General features: G+C 64.5%; 1 protein-coding gene across 13 annotated transcripts in view; it reads left to right on the top strand.

Moving 5' to 3' along the window:
• Nucleotides 1-16,868, top strand: part of NFIC (nuclear factor I C) — a 42,415-nt gene that overhangs the window by 17,389 nt on the left and 8,158 nt on the right. For all 13 annotated transcript variants that reach the window (XM_015299678.4, XM_015299677.4, XM_015299676.4 and 10 more), the window contains exons 2-8: nt 53-584; nt 10,941-11,012; nt 11,281-11,355; nt 11,453-11,576; nt 12,363-12,487; nt 14,784-14,909; nt 15,033-15,217. In XM_015299678.4, the coding sequence (XP_015155164.3) occupies nt 53-584; nt 10,941-11,012; nt 11,281-11,355; nt 11,453-11,576; nt 12,363-12,487; nt 14,784-14,909; nt 15,033-15,217 (1,239 nt within the window). The remainder of the gene's footprint in view (nt 1-52; nt 585-10,940; nt 11,013-11,280; nt 11,356-11,452; nt 11,577-12,362; nt 12,488-14,783; nt 14,910-15,032; nt 15,218-16,868) is intronic.

Below are 16,868 nucleotides of genomic sequence, written 5' to 3'. Positions count from 1 at the left end.
GGGGCCACGTTCCGGGGCCATGGGGGTGACGTGCTGTCGCTGTGCCCCACAGGATGAGTTCCACCCCTTCATCGAGGCGCTGCTCCCCCACGTGCGGGCCTTCGCCTACACCTGGTTCAACCTGCAGGCCCGCAAGCGCAAGTACTTCAAGAAGCACGAGAAGAGGATGACGAAGGACGAGGAGCGGGCGGTGAAGGACGAGCTGCTGAGCGAGAAGCCCGAGGTGAAGCAGAAATGGGCCTCGCGCCTCCTGGCCAAGCTGCGCAAGGACATCCGGCCCGAGTGCCGCGAGGACTTCGTGCTCTCCATCACCGGCAAGAAGCCGTCGTGCTGCGTCCTCTCCAACCCCGACCAGAAGGGCAAAATGCGCCGCATCGACTGCCTGCGCCAGGCCGACAAGGTGTGGAGGCTGGACCTGGTGATGGTCATCCTCTTCAAAGGGATCCCGCTGGAGAGCACCGACGGCGAGCGGCTGGTCAAGGCGGGCCAATGCACCAACCCCATCCTCTGCATCCAGCCCCACCACATCAGCGTCTCCGTCAAAGAGCTCGACCTCTACTTGGCCTACTTCGTCCGCGAGAGAGGTACGGGGCTTCCTTCCCTCCTTCCTTCCCTTTCAGACCTCGCACAGAGGACCCCGGTGCTCCAAATGGCTCCCACCCCAAGTGGGTGTCCCCCACCGAGCCCTTCTCCCCATCCGGCCCCGGTCCCAGTTCCAAGGGACGGTCCCCAGGGGTGCTGCTGTTCTGGGGGCGGTGATGGGTGGCACAGTGTCCCCCCAGGGCTGTGCTTTGACGTGGGTCACAGCCGCTCCTGAAGCCTTTGGGATCCAAAGGGGGAAACTGAGGCACGGCACAGCAGCGTCCAGGCTTGGCAGCCAAGAGTGGTCCCCAGGCCGCTGTCCTTGCATGCCAAGAGAATGGAACTCACGCCTCAGGCCAGCTCCTGTGTTATCCAGGCAGGTCCGCAGCCAGAGCCCTGCTGGCACGTGTGGCCCCAATGGCAGCGGGCACGTGGGGGACACACGGGTGGAGTCCTTCGGGTAGGGACCGTAGGCCCTGAGTGAGCATCAGCTGTGGGGCTGAGGAGGGGTCTCACCCGTATGGCTGGGACACCGTGCTCCCTGATGTCACCCGTGCTTCTCAGCATCCCCTGTGCGTCCCCATGTCACCCACGTCCCCCTGCACCGCAGGGTGGGCACAGGGCGGCAAGGAAGATCAGGGCTTGCCAATGAGTCTCTGCAGAGCATCCTACAGGCAGCAGCCCCATAGCACCATGCGGTGCTGCCAGGACCCGTCCCCATCCATAGAGCCATCCCCCCCCACGACCCATCCTCGTTCCCTGGATCCATCCCCACCCCACGACCCGTCCCCATCCCTGGACGCGTCCCGTTACGCCTCTGCAGTGTATGACCGCTCCTCACCCGGCGCTGGCCGCAGCCCAAGGACGGATAATGACACCGAGGGGGGCACCCGGTGGCTGTAATCCCAACAAAGGGGATTGACGGAGCCATAAATCACGGCGGGCGCGGGCGGATGTGCCGGGTGTCACCTCAGTCCCCCGGGAGCCGCCGCGGTCTGATTGGCATCATGTGCACCCCACAGCCCCCCGGCGCTGGGGTCACCGAACGGGGATGGCTTTGGGCAGCTCCCAGCCAACCGGGGCGTGGACAAAACCCCCGTGCCAGTATGGGTGACCCCACGTAGGGGGCTGGGCGCTCCCGGCGGCCGTGCGGTCCCGTTGTCCCCAAGGGAAGCGGCCGCCCCTCGGCCACCCCCCACCCGTGACCTTGACCCCAACGTCTGGGTCCCCAGCAGCCGCAGTCACCTGATGTCTAATTGGGAACACAGCGGCTGTAAATACTCCCTGATAAGGCCCTGGCAGCCGCTCACTTTCCCTGTTAAGGTCGCTCTGTGCGGTGGTTAAGGGGGACTGGGGACAGTGGGGGGGGACCTTTGGGTGCTGCCGCGCGCTCGGCCCCATCGTGCGCCCACTGCTCCGTGCCGGAGGGGTTACTGGGGTGCTGCAGGGAAATGGGGCAAGGAGGGGCGTGGGGGCACACATTGGGGGTGGGGGTTTGGGGGTCCCTATGGCCACGTGTGCTCCTGCTTGCTTGCTGCTGCACACTCCATCCTGCACGCGGCTGCATTTTGCTGCGTGCTGCTGCGCCCTCAGTCCTGCACACGGCTGCACGGTGCTGTTTGTGCAGGGTTGTGCACGGTCCTTCCCTGTGCTTTTGCACGCTCGCTCCTGCAAGCATCTGCATACATCCGCACTCCCCTGCACAGCCCTGCATTTTCCTGCACGCTCCTTCGCAGTCGATCCTGCACGCTCCTGCATTTTGCTGCATGCTTCCACTCCTCCCCACCTTTGCACACCCCAATCTGCGACCCCCCCCCAACCCCCCCCATCCCCTCGCTGTAGGCAGGAGGAGGTTGGGGGCCTTCATCCACCCTCTGCCCGCAGCCCCCCGCTATGGGGACGGAGCACGTGGGCTCAGCCGCCCGCCCGCGCCCGCTCCTTTTGCTGCCGTCAGCAGAATTTCCCAACTGCTGCTCTGGCAACGCGAGGGAGGGGGGCTGCGGAGGAACCCCCACGGTCAGCCCTCCCCGTTTGGGGGGTGGAGGGGGGGGGGGGGGAGTGAGCTGCCCCCACAAAGCAGTGCCAAGGGGATGGCCCTGAGCCCTGCGGGATGCCCAAAGCACCCCTGCGTGTGCCCGGTGCTTGTGGGGAAACCAAGGCGTGGATGGGGGTTGTGGGGTGGGGGCAGGGGTCTGTTCCCCACCCTTTGTGGGCTGTCTGCAACCCCACAGTGCGCTGGGTGCTTGCTGCAGGGCTGGGTGCAAGATGGGGGCAGCGCCGGGTATGGAGTGGGTGCAGGGTGGGTGCAAGGATGGGTGCAGGGCAGTTACAGGGTTGTTGCAGTGCTGGGTGCACACCGGGTGCAGGGTGATTGCAAGGTGGGTGCACACTGCGTGCAGGGCAGTTACAGGGTCGTTGCAATGCTGGGTGCACACCGGGTGCAGGGTGATTGCAGTGCTGGGTGCACACTGCATGCAGGGCAGTTACAGTGTTGTTGCAGTGCTGGGTGCACACCGGGTGCAGGGTGATTGCAGTGCTGGGTGCACACTGGGTGCAGGGTGATTGCAGTGCTGGGTGCACACTGCATGCAGGGCAGTTGCAGTGTTGTTGCAGTGCTGGGTGCACACTGGGTGCAGGGTGATTGCAATACTGGGTGCACACGGGGTGCAGGGTGATTCCAAGCTGGCTGCAGGCTCAGTGCAATGCAGGGTGCACAGTGGGTGCAGGCTGATTGCAAGGTGGGTGCAGAGTCATTGCAATGCTGGGTGCACGCTGGGTGCAGGGTGGTTGCAGCACGGGGGCAGGGTGGTTGTAGGATGGCTGCAATGCTAAGTGCAGGCTGAGTGCCGGATAGGTGCAGAGTGGTTCCGCTGCAGGGTGCAGTGCAGTTGGCAGTGCTGGGTGCACGCTGAGTGCAGGGTCGTTGCAAGGTTGGGTGCACATTGGGTGCAGGCGATTGCAGGCTGGGTGCAGGGTTGCTGCTGGCTGGGTGCAGGATGGTTGCAGGGTGGTTGCAGGGTGGTTGCAGGATAGTTGCAGGGTGGTTGCAGGGTGGTTGCAGGGTGGCTGTGGGGTTGTTGCGAAGTTGAGTGCACGCTGGGTGCGCGTTGGGTGCAGGGGGATTGCATGCTGGGTGCAGGCTGAGTGCAGGGCTGGGTGCAGGGCTGGGCTCTGCACACCGCAGTGGGGGAGGGGTTGGCGCTGCAGCCCAGGGCTGGGTGTGCAGCGGGGGGGGGGGGGGGGGGGGGGGGGGTTGGGGGGGGCTGGCGGGAGGTGGGGGGGGGGGGGGGAAGCTCGGAGGTCGCCGGTGAAAGTCAAAAGCATTGCAGTAAAATGGTAATCAATCTCCCCAGTCGATTGTGCCAGGACCTTCGAAGCATTACAGAGAGATTCCTCCCTACAGCAGCAGCCTGGGTGGGGGGAAGGGATGGGGGGGGGAAGAAGCAGGGGGTGCTCCCAGCCCCGCATCTCCATCGCCCTCATCCCTGCATCTCCATTATCACTATCCCTGCATCCCCACCCCTACATCTCCAGTGCCTCCATCGCACCACCCACGTGCCAGGGTCCCTGTCCCTACACCCCCAGCCCTACACCCCCACTCCTATACCCCCCCCCCCTACACCCCAACTCCTATACCCCACCCCTATACCCCAACCCCTATACCCCACCCCTATACCCCCACCCCTACACCCCCACCCCTACACCCCAACCCCTATACCCCACCCCTATACCCCCACCCCTACACCCCCACTCCTATACCCCCCCCCTTACACCCCCACCCCTACACCCCCACCCCTATACCCTCCCCTTCAGCCCCACCCCTACACCCCCATTGACACATTCCAGTGCCCCCCTCCCTACATCCCCACCCCCACACCCCCAATCCACACCCCCTGACCGCTGGGGGTGCACAGGGTCAGCACTGTCCCCCCTCCCTCCGCCTCTGGGGGGCTCTGAGGGGGGACCCCGCAGCCACGTCCCCATCTCTGCCCTGCTGCGATCTTCCCCCAGCAGTGTCCTTTGGCTGAGCCCAGCGGGGCGAACAGATGGGTACGGGGGGTGTGGAGGGGGGGGGGGGTGAAGGCAGCGAGCCCTGCGGTGGCACCGTGCTCCCCTTGGCACACCGCCGTGCCCCCCCGCCCCGGGGCCTGGCAGCCCCTTATCTCCCATCCCCAGCCCGGCGTGAGGCAGATGGCACCAATCTGCCAGGGACACCGTGCCAGGGCGCCCGGCCGAGCGCGCCCGCTGCCCGTGCCAGGGGGGGCTGTGCCAGATGGACGGGGCATCGCAGCCAGCAGCCTGCAGATATTTATGGGGGGGGGGGTTGGAGAGATGGATGGGGCGCGCAGCAGTCGGGCCCTGCATCTCGCTGAGCGCTCGTGGGCAGAGGGGTGGATAAACCCCCACCCCCCCAGCACTGTCCTGGCAGCCGTGGGTTTGGGGATTGGGGGGGCCCGAAGATGGGCAGAGCCCCCCCCCCAGTGCTCACAGTGATATCAGCCATCAGAGAATCTCTGCGGGGTGGGTTCCTGGCGTGCAGAGCTGCGTGTTGGGCAGAGGGGTGGGACGGAGGGGTGTGTAGGGTGTATGGGGGGCTGTGTTGGACCCCAGGAGCTCTGCGCCCTGCGGTGCCGCCACCCCGACGTGTCCCCACGGGTGGGGGGCAGCGCTCTGTCCCCCCCTCCCCGGTGCTGCCGGCACACGGAGCTCTGCGGATCGACGGTGACCTTGGGAGGTCAGGGCTTCCCCGGCGATCCCGCAGTGCCCTCATCCCCTCACACCCCCGATGTCCCCACGGGCTCCGGAGCATCCCCAGCTCAGCGTCACTCCTGCGATGAGCCGCCCCGTGCTCAGCTCACGGCACCCAGCAGGACATCCCCTGGCACAGGGCGGGCACAGGGCGGGCACCGGGGCTGCTCCCCACCGCCCCATGAATAAAAGATGAGCGCAGCGTCTCGCCAGCACCTGCCACCCCCCCGCCACCCGCCGGCCCCCCCCCCACGCTGCCGAGTGCTGTGCCCTCCCCAGGGCTGCCGTTGCCATCCTGGCTGCGTTCCCGGCTCCGTGCCGCGTTGGCGGGGACAGCTGGGGTGGCAGATGCCAATGGCTGCGGGCACGGGGAGGGGGCAGACGCCGCCGAGCCCCCCGTGCCCGGCTGGCACCGGCAGCTGGGGCCGTGTCCCCGACAGCCCCATAGGGATATTCCCACAGTGCCCGTGGGGTGGGGGTGTGAATGGTGGGGTGTGGTGGGGGCACGGGGGTGGCGAGGGGCTGTGCCGTGCTATGGGGCCATGCTGGGGGGCTTGTGCTGTGCTGTGGGGCCGTGCTGTAGGGTTGTGCCATGCTGTGGGGCCGTGCTGTAGGGTTGTGCTGTGCTGTAGGGCTGTGGTATAGGGTTGTGCCATTCTGTGGGGCTGTGCCATAGGGTTGTGCCATGCTGTGGGGCTGTGCTTTAGGGTTGTGCTATTCTGTGGGGCTGTGCCATAGGGTTGTGCCATGGTATGGGGCCGTGCTATAGGGTTGTCCCATGCTGTTGGGCTATGCCATAGGGTTCTGCCACGCTGTGGGGCTGTGCTGTAGGGTTGTGCCGTGATGTGGGGCCATGCTGTGGGGTTGTGCCATGCCATGGGGCTGTGCTGTAGGGTTGTGATGTGCTGTAGGGCTGTGCTACAGGGTTGTGCTGCGCAATGGGGCCGTGCTGTAGGGTTGTGCTGTGCCATGGGGCTGTGCTGTAGGGTTATGCCGTGCCATGGGGCTGTGCTATAGGGTTATGCCATGCCATGTGGCCATGCTATAGGGCTGTGCTGTGCCGTGGGGCCGTGCCGTCGGGCTGTGGGGCAGGGCAGCCCCAGTTCTGGCTGTGGGGCACAGTGTGAGGGACCCATGGGGACCCTGCGGTGCCGCAGGGCTGTGTGTGCACCATCACTGCCACCCTCCCTCCCTTCCCTCCATCCTTCCCTCCTTCCATTTCATTCTTTCTTCTCCCTTCTGCTTTTGTTTCCTCTCTTATTCCTTCCCTGCGTCTCTTCCCTTCATTCCTTTTCTTTACATTTTTTTTCTTTTCTTTTTTTCTATTTTTCTCTTTTTTCACTTTTTTTTCTTTTTTCTTTTTCTTTATCTTTCCCTTTCCTTTTTCCTTTCCATTCCTTTTTCTTTCTTTCTCTTTTTCTTTCTCATTTTCTTCTTTTCCTTTTCCTTTTCCATCCCTTTTTCTTTTACTTTCCTTTCTCTTTTTTTTCTTTCTCTTTCTCTTCCTCTTTCTCTTTCCTTTTATTTTCGCGTTTCTCTTTTCCTTTCCCATTTCCCCTTTTTCTTCTCTTCTCACACCTTCCTTTCTCTTTCCTCATCTTCTCCCTCTGTTTCCTTTTCCTCCTTTCTCCTTTCTGCTCCCCTTTCTCTTTTGTCCTTCCCCCATTTTCCCTCCGCTTCCCCCCCCTCCCACCCCTCTCCCACCCCACATCCCAGGGCCACCTGCCAGCATCTCTGCGCGCACGGAGGTCCCCCAACCCTTCCATCCCCTATAAACCCCCCCCGAGCCGCGTTGCTGCCTTAGGGGGGGGGCACGGGGGGGAGTGGGGGGGGGTCACCCCATCCCATCCTACCAAGCAGAGGCCAACAGCACGGATCTCCCCACACCCCCCCCCCCCCCCATCCCTTTGTCCCCTGCCATCTGTCCCGGCTCTGGCACCATCCCAGCGCTGTGTTGGGTGGGGGCCGCGTTCCCCCCGCGCCGCCGCCGCCGTCTCCGCTCTCCCGGGGTCGGCCGAGGACAGCAGCTCGCAGCTCGCGGCTCGGAGCTCGCAGGCGCCGGCTGCCTGCCCGGGCCAGCTGGCTGCAACCGGCAAACGTGGCAGCCCCGCCACCTCCGAGCAGCATTCAGCCCCCGTGTAGTTGGGTTTGGACGAGGGGGGGGGGGGGGAGGTCGGGGGGGACGCACCTCGAGCCAGCCAACCACCCACCCTCTCCCCGCGCTGTGGGGGCTGAGAGCTGGCAAACTCATCGCACTGTGGTCAGGGCGCTGGGGTGGGGGTCCGGCGCTCGCATAGCCGCGCTGAGCCGGGCTTCGGAGTGCTGGGATTTACGGAGGGGAGGTTACACAAACGGGACAGGGATGGGGTTTATGTGCGGGGTAGGGAGAGCTGTGCTAATGGGGGGGTGAGGAGGTGGGGGTCCCAAATCGCCCCCCCCCCCCCCCCCCCACAGCCCCACAGCTCAGCTGCCCATGGGTGTGCCGTGCAGGCCGTTCACTCTGAGCCCTACTGATGGTCCTATAATGGCGGGGGGTGTGAGGGGGTGCGGGGGCTGCACGGCCGCAGAGGGAGGGATGGGGAGGGAGGGGGGGGGGTTAACCCTGGGGAAACTGAGGCACAGAGACCCCTGACGGCCCCCCCCACCCCGAGCGTCTCCCCCCGCACCGCTGCCAGTAACGCCGTGCCCTGTTACCGTCAGCACTCGGGCACGCAGCCAGGGCTCTCCCGCAGCCCCGGGGGGAGCCCATCCAGCAGGGACCCCCCCCAGGACAGCCCTGCTTGGGGTGGTGAGGCCCCAGCGGGGGCTGCTGTATGGGGGGGGGGGGGGGCTGTTCCCATGCGGCAGTGCCATAGCTGGGGGGGGGGGGCACCCTGCCAGCCTGGGGAGGCCGTAATTCAATGGGTGGCACAGTGCCAGGCTGCCAGCGCGCCCAGGCAGCCCCTATTCCCCCCCCCCCCCCCCCCGCCGCCTTCCTCCCCCCCCCCCCCCCCCCCCCCCCCCTCCATGGGCACACACTTTGCTGTTTGTAAGAGGACGAGAGCTATCGACCTGTTTGGGCACCCAGACTCAGCGCAGCGCTGTGGGGGGGTGTGGGGATGCTGGCACTTAACCCCATGCCCTATGTGTGTCCCCCCCCCCCATTCCTGCTCGCAGACCCCCCAAAGTGAAAGGGAAGAAGCGCGATGAAAGGGGGGGGGTTCCCAACAGCAACACTGCAGGCTTTGCTTATGGGGTTCAGCTCCCCGTTGCACATGAGCTCGGCGATGGCTTCAGGGACCCCCCTGAGCCCCCTCAGGGTGGTGGTTGGGGGGGGGGTCAGGTTGGGGGGGGGAAGGCACGCCATTTTAGCGAGCGTTGGCCGGCCGCAGGCAGCCGTCACATGGCGGTGAGCGCAGAGCTTGGCCGGCCGCTGCGCCGCGGCGAGGCAGCCAGAAATGTGCTGGCACGCACGGCCCCCGGCTGCCGGGGGGGGCCCCGGCCCCATAGAGGGGCTCCTGATGGGGGGGGGAGGCCCTCGGTGTGCGCCCCGGTGTCACAGCGCTGGGAGGAGTGGAGATATGAGGGCGCAGGGGGGTGCCGGGGGGGTTGGGGGGGGGGGTCGGTGGATGTGTCGTGGGGTACCCCCATGGGGGATAAAGGGGTGGGTGTGTGAAGGACTCGTGGGGCGATTTGGGGGTTCAGAGGGGTAAGGGAGGTGTTTTAGCGTCACCGTGAGGGGTGTGGGGGGTGGAAGTGCCGCATGGGGCATCTTGGGGTGACCTCAGGAGGGTCTTTGGTGAGAGAAGAACCGTTCGGGGCGTCTTGGGGTGACCAGTGAGGTATTTTAGGGGGGCGCTGTGGGGTGACCAAAGGGTACGGTGTTGTTTTGGGAGGCGGAAGAGCCGTTTGGGACATCTTGGGGTGACCAAAGGGCCTCCAGGGGTTCCTGGGGCGATGGAAGAGCGGTGTTGGCCATCTCGGGTTGACCGGTGAAGTATTTTGGGGGGGGAGGAGAGCAATTTGTGACATCTTGGGGGGTGACCAAAGGGCTACGGGTGGTATTTGGAGCGATGGAAGGGCTGTGTTGGCCATCTTGGGTTGGCCAATGGAGCATTTTTGGGGACGGAAGAATCATTTGGGGCGCCTTGGAGTGAGCGAAGGGCGACGGGGGCTGCTTTGGAGGTTGGAAGAGCCCTTTGGGGCATCTTAAGGTTAACCAAAGAGCTGCAGGAGATATGTGGGGCGGTGGAAGCGCTGAATTGTCCATCTTGGGTTGACCAGCAAAATATTACTGGGGGCAGAAGAACCGTTTGGAGCACGTTGGGATAACTGAAGGGCCATTGGAGATATCTGGGATATGGAAGAGCTGTTGGGAGCATCTTGGGATGGCCATGGGGTCACCTTTACGTCACGGTGCAACTGTGGGCTATGAGGAGCATAACCCGAGATATCTCGGGGTGACCACAGGGCCTTGGGGTCATCGCTATGGGGCGAGCGAAGGACCACACGTGGTATCACAGTGCAACGACGGGGACCATGGGGGGCACCTTCCAGTGACCGCAGGCGATGCTGCGGTGCGAGCAAAGGGTGACGGGGGGTGGGGAGAGCCACACGGACCCCTTGGGGTGACCCGAAGAGCCCACGGGATGTGGGGTGAGGCGCTGGGGGGGAGCGGTGCTGCAGCACTGAGCCCACAGCCGCTCACCGCCGCCCCACACTTGGCTGTGCTCCATCGCTAACCACCGCCAGAGCCACAAAGAGGGGCTGCGTCCGGCATGGGGCACGCGGGGAAGGGGGTCCCGGCTGCCCACCCACATCCCAGACCCCCGGTGATGATGGGGTGCGCTTTGGTTTTCCGAATGTGGGGAGAGGGGGGGGGGGATAAATGGGGGAAAAGAAAGCCAACGGTGCCGCGCCGAACGGAAGGGGGAATTTCTGCTCCCTAAAATGGCCGCTCCGGAGGAAGCAGAGAGTGGGGTGTTGGGTGGGATGGGGCACAAAATGGCTGTTGGGGGAGAAAAGGAGGGGGGGGGGGGGGGGAGGGGGGGGGAGAAAAGAAAGGAAAGAATGAAACGTTGGAGGGGGAAAGAAAAAAAAAACAACAAAACACACATAAAAGAAATGGAGAAAAGAAAGCGGCGGGCGGCGGTGTTGTGGCTGCGCTGTTTGGATTGTCTCAGCCTTTTCCTGGCATCAGGCAGCGCTGCTGACGGCCAAAGGGGTGGGAGAAGGAGGAGGGGGGGCGGAGGGGGGGGGGGGGGGGGATGAAAAAAAGGAATAGAAATAATAAAGATGGGTGAATGCTTGGAGGGCTCCGCGGGGCCCGGGGTGCGCCGTGCGCCGGGGTGGGGAGGAAGGATGGATGGATGCTCCCATGGCTGCTGAGCTCAGCGTCTGTGTGTGTATTTTTAGCTGAGGGCCAAGCGGGGATGGCAGCGGGGTGGTGGCCGTGTCACAGCCCCACAGGGATGGGGAGCATCCTGCGTAAGGCCATCCCCAGCCCTGGCACCGTGCGAGGGAGCCCCGGGGGTCAGCAGGGACGTGCCGCTTTGCTTGTGGGTTGCATCCCTTTGGGGACGGCCGTGCCTCAGTTTCCCCACATCCCGATCCCTTTTTCCCTCTCCCAGATTCCGAGCAGAGCAGCAGTCCCCGGACGGGCATCGCCTCGGACCAGGAGGACACCAAGCCCAACACGCTGGGTAAGAGGGGACGCAGTGGGGACACCACGTGGGGTGCCAGCACCCTGCTGTGAGGCGTCTGGGGACACGGTGGGGACGCATCACCCTGCTCTATGGGCCACGCGTCCCATAGCAGCTCAGCAGCTGACGCAGGGTTTTGGGTGCGGCACGGACACGTGTGGAAGGGGTGGGGTGACGGGGCTCTGCCCCTCTGTGGGCGCACAGGGGGAGATGTGGGTGCAGAGGGCATCGTGGGACCCCCACTCATGCTCTCCCCTCCCACACGCAGACTCCACAGACTTCCAGGAAAGCTTCGTCACCTCGGGGGTGTTCAGTGTCACCGAGCTCATCCAGGTGTCCCGAAGTGAGTGCCACCCCAGAGCCCCTTCTCCGGCACCCACCCTACCGGTGCCACCCTGGGGTGCCGCTGTGCCCTTACCGATGCCATCCTCTCCCCACAGCGCCGGTGGTGACGGGCACGGGCCCAAATTTCTCCCTGGGGGAGCTGCAGGGCCACCTGGCCTACGACCTGAACCCCTCCAGCACGGGCATGAGGAGGACGCTGCCCAGCACCTCCTCCAGCGGGTGGGTGCCGCCGGGCGACGCGGGGGCGATGCCGGGACCCGTCCGGGCACGGCCGTGTGGGATGGCGCGGGCACGTCGGGTCCTGCCGTGTGCTGCCAGGCTGCCTGCACTGTGGGGTGGGTGGGGGGAGCGGGGGGGAGTGGGCTGCTGCACCGCCACTGTGGTACCACGGAGCCATTCGGGTACCCCGGCACGGTTTGGGTACCCCGGTACGGTTTGGGTACCCCAGCGCATTTTGGGTACCCCCATATGGTCTTGGCAACCCAACGTGGTTCTGACACCCACCGTGGCTTTGGCATCCCATAATAGTTTCAGCGCCCTGGTGTAGGTTTGGAAGCCCAAGCGTTGGGTTTAGCACCCCGATGTTGGCACCCCGCCGTGGTTTTGGCACACCGCTGTTGGGTTTTGCACCCCGGGACCGTTTCTTGCACCCCCTCACGGTGTCGGCACCCCACCGTGGTTTCCTCACCCCGCTGCTGTGTTAACATCCAGCCGTGGGTTTGCACCCCAACGCGTGGTTTTGCCCCCCCCCCCACTGTTGGGGTTAGCACCCCAGGACGGGTTTTGCACTGCAGTGTGTTCACACCCCACCACGTTTTATCACCCAGCTGCACGGCTCCGGGTGCATCCCCATGGGCGCAGCGCATCCCGGCGTCACCCCTGGGTTGGGGGCCGTGGTGTGTGGGCAGGATGGGGTCCTCGTGGCTGCCTCCCTTGGGGTCACCCCACTGATATCACAGCAGCCCCATAGCGTGGTAGGGGATGCTGACCTTGGGCTGTCCCCAGGAGCAAACGGCACAAGTCTGGCTCCATGGAGGATGACATCGACACGAGCCCCGGCGGCGAGTACTACACCTCCTCCAACTCACCCACGAGTAGCAGCCGCAACTGGACAGAGGACATGGAAGGGGGTAAGTGTGGGGCTGCCCCCCCGTGGGGCTGCCGTGGGGCACAGCGGGTCGGGGGTGCCCTGCAGGGGCTGTGGTGTTCCTATAGGGCCCCCTCTGACAGCGAAGGAGCTGTGTGTTGGTGCAGTGCTATGGGGCCTTTGGGTCAGGACTGCTGCCAGCCCCCCGTTGGGACATAGACCCCGTATAGGTGCAATGGGGTTGCTGTAGGACCCCCCCCCCATTGAGACACAGACCCTCTATAGGTGCCGTGGGACTGCTATAGGACCCCCGCATTGAGACGCAGACCCTCTATGGGTGCCATAGGGTTGCTCTAGGACCCCCCATTTCCTATAGGATCCTGCCCATTTACACACAGACCCCCTACAGGTGCTATGGGGGGTTACTGTGGGACCCCCCCATTTAGGCACATGCTCTCTATAGGGCCAGCCCCACACCAGCCCCTCCCAGCCCCACAGCTGCTGTTTGCACTGCGGACAGATTTCTTTCTTGCTTTGCTTTTTTTTTTTTTTTATTTCTTTCCCTTTCCTGTCTAGACAGCCCCAATTAGCTGTTCATTAAGAAAAAGGGGGGGCTGGGGAGGGTTGGGCTAATTAAAGCGATGCTGCGGGGCTGGCACGGCGGCTCCCACGCCCCGGGGCACCTTATGGGCAGCTGAGCCCCCCCTGCTTTCATCTCCCCCCCCCCCATCCCATCCCACACCCCAACGGTAGGACGGGATCCACACCCCATGGTCCCCATCCCACAGCCGTGGGGTGCCCGGGGAGCGGTGTTGGGGGCACAGAGCTCATTGGAGAGATGAATGGGATTCTGTGTGCGGTGGGAGAAGAACCCTTCCCAATGGGGTTTTCATTCCAGCGATGTATTGTCCTCTTGGTGATGTCCCCGAGTTCTTGGGGTCTGTTCCCCCGTGCCTGCTGTAGGTCACCATGCTGCCCCGCCGTGAGCTTGGCTGCCCTAAATGTGGGGCCAACCCCACAGCGGCCCCCAGACCCCATATGGTCAGGGCACTGTGTGCTCTGTGTCCAGAGAACTGTGCCCCGTATGGACTGTGCCCTATGAGGAGCAGGGACTGCGCCCAACATGTGCTAGGGTCTGTGCCCCATATAGACCAGGCTCTGTGCCCCATATGGGCTGAAGATTGTGCCCTATATAGGCCAGGGCCTGTGTCCCAAAGAGGGCTGGGGCTGTGCCCCATACAGAAGAGGGTCTGTGCCCTATATGGCTCCCTAGCTGTTCGCCATACATGCCAGGCAGTGAGCCCCATATGTAACAGGGAGTGTGCCACAAATAGGTCACAGTCTGTGCCCTATATGGGCTGAGGACTGTGCCCTATACGGACCAGGGACTGTGCCCCATATGGGCTGGAAATGGTTCTCTGTATGGATCAGAGACTCTGCCCCATATGGGCTGCGAATGGTACGCTATATGAACCTGGCTCTGTGCCCCATATGGGCTGAGGGCTGTGCCCTATATGGACCAGGCATGCTGCCCCATATGGGCTCGGAATGGTGCCCTGTATGAACCAGGAACTGTGCCCCACATGGGCCACACGGTGCCCCCAGAGCGAGGCCGTGCCATGAGGCCATGGAGGGGGCAGGACCCACACGCAGGGGATGCGGGGAGGTTGGCAGTGGGCTGATCCCGTTGGGGAAGGGGGGGCAGCGGGACGTGCTCGGCGCGGTGGGGTTTACAGCAATCCCGTACGGGATGTTCCGGGAAATCCTCCTAACCCGGCGACTCAGACAGCACTAAACCCATTAGCGGCGCCCGGGCCAAATGGCCACGGCTAAAGCTGGGGGGGGATTAACGCAGCCACCCACCCCCGTGCTTTGGGGATGCAGCAGTGAGCCCCACATCCTGCCCCACATTGGGGCTCTGTGGGTGCCCGGAGCACCGTGGGGAGGGCGCGAGCCCGGCCCCGTGGATGTGCTCATGCACACACAGTGCACGTGCATGGAGTGTGCACGCACTGCACACCCACACCACGACGTGCTGGCGCACGTGTGTGGTGTGCTCAGACACACGCAGGTCTGCACACAGCCGTGCACACACACTCGTGCTGCTGCACATCCACGCACGCACACGGGTGCCCAAACGCATACCCGGCGTTGCACACGCACACAGATCTGTGCACACACACACACACACGCACAGCTGCACAAGTGCAAAACCGGTGCGCACAGCTGCACGCCGCTGCTGCACGCCACCGTGCTGCTTCACACACACACGCACCCCCCATAGCACCCCATTGCCGTGGGGCGCTCGCCCCCTAACACCACCCCCCCCGGCCCCACAGGCATCTCCCCCAACGTGAAGACAGAGATGGACAAATCGCCCTTCAACAGCCCCTCGCCGCAGGACTCCTCGCCCCGCCTGAGCAGCTTCACGCAGCACCACCGTCCCGTCATCGCGGTGCACAGCGGTGAGCCCAGGGGTGTGCGGCGCTGTGGGGCGACACGGGACCCCCGTGGGGTCACACGGGACCCCGGTGGGCTCTCGGTGACGCCGTCCCCCCCTCCACCCCTCGTCCCTGTTCCACCCGCAGGTATCGCTCGCAGCCCGCACCCTTCGTCCACGCTGCATTTCCCCACCACCTCCATTCTCCCCCAGACGGCCTCCACCTATTTCCCCCACACGGCCATCCGGTACCCGCCTCATCTCAACCCGCAGGACCCACTGAAAGATCTCGTCTCGCTGGCCTGCGACCCGTCCAACCAGCAGCCCGGACCGGTAAGGCTTCCACATCCCAGTGCCGGTCCCACCGCAGGGACACGGCCACCCCATGGGGACACGGCCATCCCATGGGGACACAGCCACCCCATGGGGACACAGCCATCCCATGGGGACACAGCCATCCCATGGGGACGTGGTCCCCAAGAGCATCATTGCATGGCCACAGGGATTTGTGGTGTCGCCGCATGGGGATGTGGGGTGTGACGCAGTGGGGTGTGACGCAGTGGGGTGTGACGCAGTGGGGTGTGATGCAGTGGGGACGTTGGGGTGTGATGTGGTGGGGTGCTGTGTGGGGTGCTGGCACCCGGCGCTTGGGGTTGCGTGGCCCCAAATGAGCGTTGGCGTTGGTTTGGTGCGGAAATGGTGTCGGCGCTTTGGTGGTTGGCGATGGGGTTGTGGGGCTGAGCCGTCACGTGGAGAGGGGGTGGGATGGTGGGGGGCACCGGGGTGGGGCTGTGGCTGTGAGCGTCTGCGGAGAGGCACCGTCCTGGAGCTCACCGTGCCCCGTCGCTCCGTGCACCCGTGCAGCAGTTGGGGACCCGTCGGCCCGCGCCGCGTCCTGCTGGGGGGGTCCTGGGGGTGGGGGGGGTCCTGCTGTGCGCCTGTCCCTGCCCTGTGCACATCCAGCATGCCGTGCACTGAGCACCCTCTGCACAAAGCAGCTCCCCGTGCACCCAGCATGCCTCAGACCCAGCATCCCCTGTGCACCCGGTGCACCCGTCAGCCTTCAGGCCCCGCGCTGTGTACGCCCAGCACACCGCGCAGCCCGTGCACTCAGTGACCCCTGCAGTGGTACTCACACGTAGCAGCACCCTGAGCTGCGGGGGACGTGCATCTGTGTGCCATGCGTCCCGTGCACCCCGTGCACCGTGCACACAGCACGCCGTTCATCCGGCACTCTGTGCGCCCGTCACGCCGTGCACCCCATGCACACAGTGCTCCGTGCACCCACCGCCCCGTGCATCAGGCACCCAGCACCCCATGCACCCCGCTCTCCCATCACCCTGCATACCCAGCACTCTGTGCGACCTATGCATCACACACCCAGCTCCCCATGCACTCCATGCATCCCGTGCACTCATCGTTCTGTGCACTCTGTGCATGCGGCACCCCATGCATCCCATTCTCCCACCACCCATGCACTCTGTGCATGCAGCACCCCATGCATCATGCACCCAACACCCCCACACTCCATGCATCACTCACACCGTGCACCCAGCACCATGTGCACCATGCATCCAGCATCCCATGCACCCCGTGCACCCAGCACCCCGTGCACCCTGTGCACCATACACCCACCACCCCATGCACACAGCGTTGTGTGCACCATGTAGCCAACACCTTGTGCACCGGTACATCCAGTGCATCATGCACCCAACACCCCATGCACCCCATGAACCCACCACCCCACACACCCAGCATTGTGTGCACCATGTAGCCAACACCATGTGCATCTGTGCATCCTGTGCATCATGCACCCAGCACCCCATGCACCCAGCACCATGTGCACCATGCACCCAGCACCCCATGGACCCAGCACCATGTGCACCGTGCACCCAGCACCCTATGCACCCCATGCACCCAGCACCCCATGCACCCCATGCACTCAGCACCATGTGCACCATGCACCCAGCACCCCATGCACCCA

Source organism: Gallus gallus, chromosome 28 (assembly GCF_016699485.2).
Source record: "Gallus gallus isolate bGalGal1 chromosome 28, bGalGal1.mat.broiler.GRCg7b, whole genome shotgun sequence".
In the NCBI taxonomy this organism is placed as follows: Eukaryota; Metazoa; Chordata; class Aves; order Galliformes; family Phasianidae; genus Gallus; species Gallus gallus.
This window is presented reverse-complemented; position numbering and strand designations above follow the sequence as displayed.